Source organism: Aplysia californica, unplaced genomic scaffold (assembly GCF_000002075.1).
Source record: "Aplysia californica isolate F4 #8 unplaced genomic scaffold, AplCal3.0 scaffold00438, whole genome shotgun sequence".
Taxonomy (NCBI): domain Eukaryota; kingdom Metazoa; phylum Mollusca; class Gastropoda; order Aplysiida; family Aplysiidae; genus Aplysia; species Aplysia californica.
In genome coordinates, this window is record NW_004797708.1 from 592,407 (window position 1) to 605,101 (window position 12,695).

General features: G+C 41.7%; 1 protein-coding gene across 2 annotated transcripts in view; it reads right to left on the reverse strand.

Moving 5' to 3' along the window:
* Positions 1-12,695, reverse strand: part of LOC101857506 (myristoylated alanine-rich C-kinase substrate) — a 20,103-nt gene that overhangs the window by 2,698 nt on the left and 4,710 nt on the right. For both annotated transcript variants that reach the window (XM_013086133.2, XM_005104846.3), the window contains exons 2-8: positions 10,263-10,445; positions 8,732-8,804; positions 5,007-5,242; positions 4,011-4,082; positions 2,621-2,884; positions 2,145-2,268; positions 220-366 (exon numbers count right to left, since the gene is read on the reverse strand). In XM_013086133.2, coding sequence (XP_012941587.1) covers positions 220-366; positions 2,145-2,268; positions 2,621-2,884; positions 4,011-4,082; positions 5,007-5,242; positions 8,732-8,804; positions 10,263-10,445 — 1,099 coding nt within the window. The remainder of the gene's footprint in view (positions 1-219; positions 367-2,144; positions 2,269-2,620; positions 2,885-4,010; positions 4,083-5,006; positions 5,243-8,731; positions 8,805-10,262; positions 10,446-12,695) is intronic.

Sequence of the window (12,695 nt, forward strand, 5' to 3'; positions counted from 1 at the left end):
CCCCCCCTCCCCACAAAAAAACCCCAAACCCCAAAACAACCCTATGGTCTCATACTGCTTTTGAAAATATTGACAAAATTTTGTGAGTACCGCTTTTCTCATCAAATGCATCCCTTCATTCTAATGGTTAACCCGCTAATACTACCACAGACTATGTTTCCCAACATCAAGACAGAACACCCAATAAAGTAAAACATTTGAAAGCGGGAAGAGACCCACCTCCAATTTCATCAAAACTGACGCTGGCTGCAGGCTCTCCTCCGGCAGCAGCCGGTGCTTTGCTAACAGCAGCAGCCGGTGCTTTGGTAACAGCAGCAGCTGGTGCAGGGGTCGGCTCAACACTCACAACAGGTGCAGCCTTGGGAGCTGAAAGACAATACGACAAGGTTAGTTTTTTTAGTTTAAAAAATTATTTTTTTTATAGTAAGGTTTTACGGTGCTCGCAACAGCATACGGTTATATGAGCGCCAAGGGGTGGATGTCAGCAGAGAAGTCCTTACAGGGAATCAGACTTACTCTGCTCACCTCTCTAGCTTCAACAGCACAAAGTCTGCTTCCACTATCAAGGCACCCCAGAGATAGCGGGTCACAAGAGTGTGACAAACATACAAAGGAAGTAGAGGAAAATGACGATAGTAAGGATTAGGACAGAAAAAGCAGCAGTTCCCTGTTGCAGTTCAGGCACAGTTATGAGCATGACATTGATGAATCAGCCCATTTACAATTCTACTGTGCATGAGAACTCAAGATGTTAATGTCCCTCCTTTTGGGAATGAAGACACTTCAGTCAGTAGCACCGCCCCGAGGGTGTGTTTTCAAAGTTTTAGTGAGAGTTTTACAGCACCTGCAACAATGACAAGGTTACAAAGGAAGGACACAAGCCAACACACTCTTTTGATAAATACTTTTTTTTTTTATAAGAGTTTTATGGCACTTGCAACACAGTAAGATCATAAAAGTGCTGAAGATTAGAAGTGTTGCAAGAGAGTAACAAACATGAAAAAGGAGAGATCAGGAAGACAAATGTTTGATAGGAAAGAAGGAGCAGAGCACATCAGATTTAAACTTCAAACACTATTAAACCAAACCTCTCTGCTTGGTATCTTAAAAAAATCAAAATCTAATGCTACAACTCCAGATACAGTAGAACATGGCTATGGCGAGACTTTTGGTTCCAGAAGAAAAATCCCTCTGTAGGCCAGTTCCCGCTTTAGGAATGCAAAGGGGAAATTACCAAAAAATTCCTAAATATCTCCATGATTACATCCCTTCCATATCAAAAAAATCTGCGCTTTATATTAGCCTTCCTTTTATAGTCAACTTTGCTGATTATCTCGGCCTTTAATTCGAGTGACATGCAATTCCTTTAGTCTTTGTTGGAAGCCATCTTTTTCTCAGTTTGTTGCTTGTGCTGTCTATCGTACGGGTAGGCCTACAGCATAACTGGTGCAGTGGATGCACACGCATGCCTGAGCATCAACGACCGCTTTTCAAAGAATCAGGAATCACACACTACATGCTCTCCTCTTCTTTTACTTATTGGCCTAGCCTAGCTATGGCACAAAATTCAAACCCAAGCACAGGTAATTGAGTTTGCATAGGGATTCCGGTAAGGTCCCGCTACAGTGAGGGTCCTGCTACAGTCATATTCTACTGTATAGATCTACATCACTTTTGGAGTGGTTCAGGTAATGCATCTCTCTGCATCATCTCTCCCTGCAAAACCTGTCTCTAGGCACCGCACCTCACTCATCACTGGACTAGCCAATCACAACACCGCACCGCTGACTGCCTGTTTGGAGCCCGCATACAGCCCCCCACCCCCAGCTAGAGGTCACTCGATCTCTCCCGCTGTATCCAAGTTCTGGCCTTTCCTTGCCCCGCTATACCCAAGCATAGGTAATTGAGTTTACATAGGGGAAAAAACGGGGATTCCGGTGAGGTCCCACTATAGTCATGTTCTACTGTATTATTCACTTGCACTACATGCCCTTAATGAATACAGCAACAACTTACAGAACTCCTGCTTTTTAAGTCCACTTCACCCCCCTCCCCCCCAAAAAAGGGACTTGTAAAATCACCTACTGATTTTTTACTTTATCTTGGAGAAGTTGCTTTAAACAAAACAGTAATATAATTGTTACCTGCTGCGGGTGCGTCCACTTTCTTTTTCTTTTCTTCTTGTTTCTTTGCTGGCTCTACAGCTTTTTCAGCTGTCTTAGAAGAAGCAGAAACAGGTTTTCCTCCTTGTCTTTTGTCTTCAGATACCTAGGAAGTAAAATATGATTAAAAAAATTAACCACTTTCAGGTGCACAGTATTGACTTGTCAATTGAGATCAGAGCAAGAGCAAAACACACAAAAAGAGTGGTCTTGAGTTGAATTTGAAACACAAAGAGAGAGAGGCTTATAGTGTCCATGGGTCATGCAAAGAATTTATCACAGGATGTGGAACTTCATAAATGATCACATGCCCTTGTGCCAACAGACATAATGAACCTAAATGAAAATCCCATAGAAACAAGAACAAAACAAAAATCAAGGCCCTAATGAAAACCCATAGGTCCAGGTGCTGAGAAATGCGTCAGCTACACAGATCATCTCTAACTCTAAAGACTTACAGAGGCAGCCTCTTTCTCCTTCCCCTTTCCCTTCTTCTTCTTGGGGCTCTGTTTGACCTGAAAGCCATCATCCGGCTCAGCCACGGGTGCCGGGAGAGAGACAGGGGCAGAGCTAGCCTCCTTCTTGTTGTCCACTTTCCCTGAAGCTGGGGCTGCGTCCTGAGGAAGGGCCTCCGAAGCCGACGCTGCAGCGGCACCAGCAGCAGCAGCAGCCACCGCTTTCTTCTCCTTCTTGTTCTTCTTTTTCTTTGCCTCTCCGGTTTCCTTAAAAAAAGACATTATTTATCATAGTAGTTAGCAACACGAAAGATTTAGTGTAGGTTTAATTTAGTTTTAGTTAGTGTTTTACAGCACTTGCAACACAATAAGGTTATATAAGTGCCGAAGATTAGATAGTTTAGTTTTAGTAGAGGTTCTACGGCGCTTGCAACTGCATACGGTCAAATGAGTGCCAGAGGATTAGAGGTGTTACAAGAGATTAACAAACACAAAAAAGAAGGATGGGAGATAAGGATGATAGATGTTTGATAGGAAAGAAAAAGCAAACCACATCAGAGCACCCGCCAACCACCCACAGGTTTAGTTTTAGTTAGAGTGTTACAGCACTTGCAACATAAATAGATCATATAAGAGCTAAAAATAAGAGGCAGCAGCCACTGGTATCTTCTTTCTTTTCTTCTTTTTTTTCTTGGCCCCTCCGTTTTCCTTGGAAACTGCATTATTTATCATAATAATGAGAATTACAAGAGAATTTAGTGCAGGGTAAAGGTTCAGTTTTGGTTCGAGTGTTGTTACAACACGTGCAACATAAGTGGGTCGTATAAGTGCTGAAGGAGGTATTACAAGAAAGTAACATACGAATAAAAAGGACAAGAGATAAGGACCAAAACTGTTTGATGGGAAAGAAGGTGCAAACCGCACTAGAGTGTCCATCAACCATCCGTAAGACAGACAGAAACAACAAAGGTAAGAAAAAATGTAGGACCTGCCTGTTGTGCCATTAACCGCCCACTCAAAAACAACAACAGGGACATCATTACTAAAGATGACATTAAATTAAAAACAATATGATTTATAAAGCTAACAAAGTCTTTAATCAGGATGGGGGATGGGGGAGGGGGGCGCGACATCAAAACAGGCAAGAAATGCTTATGTCATTTGAAAAGTGAAGATGAACAAATACATAATTTAACCACCACCACTTCAGTTATGCAAATGGTAAAAGTCCCAACGATCCAATAAACCAATTTGAAATAAAAATCACTGAATTAGTAGCACTTTGTCTGTACTGTTACTGCCAGCACAAAATTGTTACATGTAGCTTTGGACACAAACCACTTTTCAATTACTGTTAAGTCACATGAAGACGCATGAAAACATGTCTAGCTACCTCAGGCGGGGTGACTTCACTACTTGTCTCTGCAGATGGTTTTGCAACAGGGGTTGCTGGTTCATCCTTGTTCTGAAATCATATCAACACTTCTATAAGCATAAAACTCTACTGATGTAACATTTCTCACTTCAAACAACATTAGAGAGGAAAGAAATAAAGAAAAACGCCCTCACACGAATGGAACATATTTTAGAGTTTATTAATAAACCTTAATGAGATACTAATATAGCAAGTCCAATATAAGGCTGAAACCACCAAAAAAAATAAGCTAACTTTATGAAAAAACATACAAATACAGCAAAAACTTTAAAAAAACAACAACAAACAGCCTACCCCTAATTAATTCAGAACCAATTTAGTAAGCTTTGAGCATTATGAACAGATAGTAACACAACTCTCTAGATAATGTAAGTAGGTGTATTTCCCTCCAGACTCATTTACACTAACCTTAAAAAAAAAATATTTTAAAAAAAAATTGTTTAACGACGCTCGCAACTACATAAGACCATATGAGCGAGTGGGACACATTTAACATTTTCAACAGTTGGAAAATAAATTTTTTATTTTGCCTGGGTGGCAGCCAAAGCCTTCTCTTATCGATTTTGGACCACCAAGGGATCTTTAACGTGCGCAACTTGCACACAGGACCTCGAGATTTTTCGCCCTCGTCTGAGAAGGCAGGTGTAGATCTTTCCTACCAGAAGATCAGGGGTGTTGCTGAAAGACAGCAGTAAAAAGAAGCCAGGGAGTAGCAGAAGAAAGAGTCAGGAGCCCAGAGGAGGGGGTAAAGGAGGTGAGGGGGTAAGGGCAGAAAGTGGAGACGAAAGCAGACGACAGAACATTGCTAGAGAGCAAGATAGGAGGCGAAAGGAGACAATTTTAGAGAGGAAAAATTTCCGTCGCTATCCAGATTCAGACCCGGTCGCTATCCAGATTCAAACCCGGCACCTACTAAATCAGAGGTGAACACCTTAACCTCCAGGCCACACTAACCTTCGCAGCAGCAGCCTTCTTTTTCTTCTTGGTCTTGCTGGCCTCGGGAGATCCAGACTCTTCCACCTCTGGACTAGCAGCAGGAGCGGCCGCAGCAGCTGCTTCGATGACTGGGGCTGCAACAACCTCTGGTTCAGTGTCAGCCTCGCCAGCAGAATCAGCACGGCTGGCATCTTTCTTGGGGGCTGCCTTCTGCTTTTTCCCCTTCTTTGTCACCTGGATAGTCGTCCACTCCCCTATAAATTAGACAATTTATTCGATAAGAAATCAAGACCAAAACATTGAAAATTGGCATAGCAAAAATTCTATACGAGATTTTACACACTCATTGTGCATGAGCACTCCCATTAGTCTATAAGAGATTTTACACACTCATTGTGCATGAGCACTCCCATTACTGTGAATAACAAAAGTGTGAGTCCTCCAACAAAGATGCTCTTTCCGTTTTATTTTCGGTGTAGGGTGTTGGAGAGACGCATGGGTGAAAGCACTGACAGGTTCAAAAACCTGAAATCCAAATGAGTAAAATGCCTAAGCCTGAAAATTACACGCATTGAGAAACGTCGCCAGACAAACACACATTCCATCAAGATACATGTAGTACAGGTACTTTCATCAATGCATTCCTTTGAAAACAATCCATCCAACCGGGTTCTGGGTCCGCAAAACAGCAATGCGCTATTCCTGGATGTCAATTTTTTCCCCAGGTATATTTTATCACAATCCCCACTGAGACACATATTTTTTTTAAAGAGCCGTGTTACTGTCACAGTCAACATTTTTTAAAACTACAACTGTGGATTCTTGCTAAATAAGAGTTCAACAATGGTGCATGGCACTTGTGCACACATTGTTTGGGGCTGTAGGTTGGGCTGTTGCAGTTGATGGTGAAATCGGCTGGACATAGAAATCTTTTCGTTATGTACCAATTTTGCGAGAGACAAATTCTACGCTGCACCAAGGAAGATAACCAAGTTGGACAATCAGGTCAAAATTTACATGAATTATGCCCCCTGATTCAAAACCTGCACGCATGATGGTTTGATGGCGATTTAATTTTTAAATTCTGATGCTGTAGTCCTCAGTCTTTACTGAAATAACTTGGCTTGACATAGAAATAGCTATAGCCTGCCCCTTTTCAAACCAACGAAACACTGCTTGTTCCACTGCCCTCTACTTTATCAGTTTATGTCTTTTCCTCCCTGTTTCAGCACTATAATTCTCAATACAATATATTTTCCGGTGTGTTTTTTCTTTGGTTCGGAATCTCAAACGTGTTGCAGATTGGTTTGTTTTTTTATAAATATTGATATTTCATCCACCTCTGCTAGGATCAGCCGTTTGTCCTCAACCGAGAAGTCTTGTTTCTTTTGCTCTGCTATGGTTCACTCTCTTCTACAACAACTTCACCTAGACCTAACTGTACCGGCCAGCTGCTGCATATACGTAGTCTCTAGAGAAAGCGCCGACACACATGGCGGCAATAAGGCCCTACTGGCTACATGCCTTCACAAGCAGACTCTCCGATCGCATGTCTAAACCAAATCTGCCACTCTACGCGCTATGAAATCTAAAAATCTGGATCTCAAGGAAAAAAATCGGGATCAACGACAATTCACCAAGGTGACTAGCCAGCTGAATAAAATTTTTTCCAGGGGTGTCCATAAATATATTATATTCCGTGTATAGGCCCCCGGCGTGCGCTGTGTGTGTGTGTTTTATTATTAATATTTTTAAATTCTGAAGTATCTGTCAAGGACCCCTTGTCCAAGTGTCTAAACCCCCCCCCCCGTAAGCCTCCAAAGACGCTTCAACCAGTGTGCATGAACTTTAGTTGACCCCGTCAACGGACGGTTCCTGACACACGCAAAACTCGCATGTCGCACGCCGAAGTCATGTCATGTGATGAGAACGCAAGTTAAAAAGTTTTACTCACGGGTCTTGATGACGGGCCCGACTTAACAGAACTTCGAGGTGGAGAACGCTTGTTTTGAAAGTAACACCAGAACTATGAATAATATTGATCATTTGTGTGCCGCAATTGAAACAGTTATCAGGCCATCATTGGGGAATTCTGAAATTACGGGTCCGGTAGCCTAACAACAATAGACTACACCGCAACTCAAGTGAGCAGGCCAGATCTAGATCTAGGATGACCGCTGAACACTCCTGTGTCATATGAAACAATGAAACAAACACGTCCTTGGCCTACACCCAGGCTACACTACTCATACTGCCCCCGGCTTAGGCCTATTGAGAGATCATAAGCTTTAACGCCTCCTACTGTGCCCCTCCCCCCTCTCTCTCTTTCTCTCTCTCTCTCCACGGCTTCATCGGTAAAAACGAAATTTGCGGCTGTCTATAGGTCTGCATGTAATTAGATCTACCATCGATGTCGCCGATTTTTTCCCTCGTTATATAGGTACGAATTGTAAAGTCTTTGTGTGTGTTTTAATACACAGAATAATATAGGCTCCACGTCAAAATTCGGGACCTCAAATTATGTTTGCTACATCTAGTATTCTTGTTTTGTTTGTTTAGTATAGGGTTTTACGGCGCTCGCAACTGCATAAGGTCATATGAGCGCGCGGGACACACCTAATACTTTTTCGTTGGTAGGAAGCCTACTCTTATCGATTTTAGACCACCAAGGGATCTTTAACGTGCGCAACTTGCACACGGGCCCTCCGAGATTTTTCGCCCTTGTCCGAGAAGGCTAGGTGTAGATCTTTCCTACCAGAAGATCAGGGGTGTGGCAGAAAGACAGCAGTTAGGAGGAGCCAAGGAGTAGCAGTAGAAAGGCTGCAGAAAGAGTCAGGAGCCCAGAGGAGGGGGCAAAGGAGGTGAGGGGGTGGGGGCAGAAAGTGGAAATGAAAGCAGACAACAGAACATTGCTAGAGATCAGGAAAAGATGTGAAAGGAGACAATTTTAGAGAAGAAAATTTTTTGGTCGCTACCCGGAATCGAACCCGGGACCTTTGAATGAGAGGCCAACACCTTAAACTCTAGGCCACGAGAGCCCCCATCTAGTATTCTATGGGCATCTAATCTACATTTACTGAAAGAATGAACATCTTTTTAAAAAAATAAATAAATCACAATATTATTTAAAGTTTGACTGCGACGTGCTTGTGCTTGTCCAAACGACCCACAGACATGAACCAAAGATGTCAAAACCAGCCACAATTTGCAAAATATGGCTAAACCTGGGCAAATCACAGAGCGGTCTTGCCAGATGAATAACATCGAGGCCGTTGGCCTAGTGTTTACAGCGACATAGATCAAACTGGGGTATTTCTGGGCTTGCAACGCTCATTTTGGCCAGTCTGGCAAGCTGAGACAGACCAGCAACGTAACCAAATGCAAAGAGCTAGAGACTGGATGGGGAGAATGACTACTACTTCCAAAATGTATGAAGTCGACAATTTGTCCCAAACCGGAAAAGTTGGAAAGCTTATTTTCAAAAGCCAGAATTCCGGCATATGCCGGAAAACTTTCACCCATGGAGAGAGGGCAAAGTCATACTAGATTTGAAATCAGCAGAGAGGAAATAAATGAACTCATTGAAATTTTTGTACATTTTCTGATATCATGGAAATGTGTGAGGTGAGAGGATGGTTCTAATGATATCTATGTCCAAATTTTTACTGAACAGGTTGAAGAAGACGATAAACTTAAAAATTACAAGATAAATATCAAGTATCTAAAAAGATCCTGTAACATACCATCATCTTCAGCATCCTTCCTCAATGGGGCAACATCTTCCTTCTTGGCCTCCTCCTTTGCCAATTGCCTCTTCTGGGAGAAACAAAATCAAAACAAGTTTACAGTAAAAATAAGCAAAGTCTTGATGGAACAGAAATATCTCATATTTGAACAAAGTTATAAGCACAAATATTTCCAATTGAAGAAAAGATGTTCAAAGGACCAACAAATGCTCTGAGACACATTAAAAACCTTTTTATCGTCAGCGCCATTCCACAAACGCCCAAATCAATTTATGTGGGTAACTGGATAAAGCCATCTAATAAGACTTAAATGGCATCTTATGGTATATAGTTTCATTACTTCCTGCCTAGTTATTAACTAAAAAATAATGAGTGCCCTGGTCTTGGTTTTAATTTGGGCCCATCTTCTTTTTAAAGTTTTCTTTTTAAAAAAATGACCAAGGCGCTTGTGGAATAATTTGTTTTTTGTAAAGTGTTTTACGGCGCTCGCAACTGCATAAGGTCATGTGAGCGTGTGGGACACACCTAATATTTTCAGTTGGCAGGAAATTTTGAATTTTGACCGGGTGGCGGCCGAAGCCTACTCTTGTCGATTTTAGACCACCAAGGGATCTTTAACATGCGCAACTTGCACACGGGCCCTCCGAGATTTTTCGCCCTTGTCCGAGAAGGCTAGGTGTAGATCTTTCCTACCAGAAGATCAGGGGTGTGGCAGAAAGACAGCAGTTAGGAGGAGCCAAGGAGTAGCAGTAGAAAGGCTGCAGAAAGAGTCAGGAGCCCAGAGGAGGGGGCAAAGGAGGTGAGGGGGTGGGGGCAGAAAGTGGAAATGAAAGCAGACAACAGAACATTGTTAGAGATCAGGAAAAGATGTGAAAGGAGACAATTTTAGAGAAGAAAATTTTTTGGTCGCTACCCGGAACCTTTGAATGAGAGGCCAACACCTTAACCTCTAGGCCACGAGAGCCCCCATCTAGTATTCTATGGGCATCTAATCTACATTTACTGAAAGAATGAACATCTTTTAAAAAAAATAAATAAATCACAATATTATTTAAAGTTTGACTGCGACGTGCTTGTGCTTGTCCAAACGACCCACAGACATGAACCAAAGATGAGGTGAAAGGAGACAAATTTAAAGAAGAAACTTTTTCGGTCGCTACCCGGAATCGAACCCGGGACCTTTGAATGAGAGGCCAACACCTTAACCTCTAGGCCACGAAAGCCCCCTGTGGAATAATGCTGACTATAAATATAGAGAGAGAGATACAGTTGAACCTGCTCTAATGACCACCTGTACAAACAGCTACTTTCCACCCCCCCCCCTTGCATTTATCTAAAAACATTATAATGACACTACACTGTGTAAGATGGCCCCTTCTGTCCTAGATAACGGTTAGCCATCTTAGACAGTTCGCATACATAAGTAAAACAAGCAAAAAAAAGGAGATAAACATTTTTATGTTTGCCCCTTATATTCATCTTTTGATTGTTCCACAGAAAGCATTTCAAGTTTTGAGGTTTGCATTACCTTTTCAGCCCTTTCCCTCTTGTTTTCTTGTCTTGACTCTTGTTTATCTTTTTTGTTTGCAGACTTTGACTCAGCAGGTTTGGCTTTGGGCGAGGAAGCACCTTTCACAGATTTAGAAGATGGCAGAGCTTCTGCAGGAGGCTCATTCACGACCACATGGCCATTGGATGGAGCTTTCCCTTGCTGAAATATTTTTCAAAAACAGCACAAGTTTAGCTTTCAAAACAGAATAGAATGAACATATAAATCAGATCAAAGCAAAATGATGGTGCTATCATCAGACTCTCAATCTTAGCTTGGGAATTTTTACCCGCACTCATTGACTAATATAGAGACCACACATGGGCACTAGCTAAAAAGCAACCGGTTGCAAAGGTGCAAACTCAAACCCCCCCAAAAAACCCTCAACCCAAGTAGCAGGTCAAAAATGAGCATCTCTAGAAGGGTTATTGAATGAGCGTAACCACTCATAATGACTTAACCTATGAGATGGAGTTATTCATTATGTGTGACACTTATTTAGAAAACTTGTGTGTGCTATAAAAGAAAAGGCACTATTTTCATTATCAACTTAACATCCATGGAATTCAAGGCAAAAGCACACGTTTCCATGGCCTCACACAACGCGCGCACTGACTGCAGAGTGACCCTGGCACCTGCCGGGAACGCTGGCCGAACGAGAAGTACTCATGTGTTGATGCTCGCTGATTTGATTATGAGTAAATATGTTTGTAACGTACTGGCAGCGGTTGGCAGCTATGCAGTTGCCTTCACTTGTATTCTTTAATAAAAACTGAATGTGTCTTGTGAAAATCAAAACCAGAGATGCTGCAACGAATTAGAGAGGCAGGCTGAACTTTTACTCTTCATGACTGACATATCTGAGGGAACGTGATGAAATCAGGCGCTCGTCAAAATAAAGTTTATTTTTCCAGTTTGGCAATTTTTACATCCAATTTTAATTTTTTGGGGCTCAACTCAACACTTTTAATGTCCATCTAGAAAAACACTGCAGTGTGGATTTTATTGAAAAATGATGATTAAGGCACAAAAAAACGTAAATCAATGTTCAATTTCCAAGGACTTTCAAGCTTTGGAAGGCACCAAACTTTGGCAGTCATTTTCTCGCTATTTTACTCCTAAAACCAGGTGACCCCCCCCCCAATTCTTTCAATCTGAAATATCTCGACCCGTATTGAAAACTAGCTTCGTAATTTTTTTTTTATTGAAAGCAAGAGAAATGAACAAACTTTTAAAAGATAATACCAATAAATAATAAAATATACACATTATATAACATAATAACTCTATCTGCCCAAAAATGACAAACGCCTGATACCACAGCGTCATGACACATATATGGCTAACGGGTGAGTGATTTGCGCTTCAAAAGTCGGGTAGTTTAATTCAAGCCCAATTACCACAGCTTCAACGTTAACTCTGGTCCTGCGGGGTTAACCGGAAGAACGTTCTTATCGATCGATGACCCACTTATGTCACCCGTGAGCTTTCGCAGCGGAGCGCCGGGGTCAGATAGCAGTCACACGAGCGTCATGCGGGAGTCAAGAGTGAAAGAGAACAAAGAAAAAAATGCCTCATCTTTTATAGCAAATTGATGCGATCTATTAATAAGTGTTATTGACCGAAAGAATAATCCCCTTATCTCCTCGCCAGCTGATCAGACGCTGAGATTCCAGATTTCACACCGGTTATGAACTTGCTAACAGCCGCTTCAATAATCGTTCAAAAAAGGGGGGAAAATGGTCAAATAGTTTTTCCATTAAGTGGCTCTCAAAATTTCTCCTGGTACGGCCATGGTTTTAAAAATCATCAAGTACGATTATTTGCATCACAAAACAAGAGTTTTGTGTAAAAATGAGCTCGTTTGAAAAATGTGAAAAGATGTTTGCATTGAAAGATGAAAGTCCTATTTCTTAAATATATTATCCTTTCGAGTTCCTAAGTTACTAGGTCAAAATGCTCATATATTTCATTGGATGAACATCTTTACCGACGCTCTGTTATTTCAATCAACGTTTCGTGTTTCCAATTCAACGCAGAAACTTCCAGAAGGGCACACAGGCACAAACAGACTGAGGCACACACATTTTAGCGCAAGGATGCAGACCCCACATGAAATGAAATGTTGTTAGCCACACAGGAGGACTGATCCTGGACCAGCAGGGGAACGCCGCGCGGGAATGCGCTTTCGGCGAACATTTATCCGGGACCAGAATATTAAGTAGCAATGCCAATGAAAATTTAAATTTTCACTTTAGCCCTTTTTTTTTGGTACCTAAGAAAGAATTTTCAATTCTAAGAATTATGCTTCTTGAATTTTAAGAATCTGTTTATAAATAAAAAAGTTATGGGGCTGTAAAGGTCGTCAAAATATGGATGACCCACATATAGGAAAATACTCCTAAAACGTGG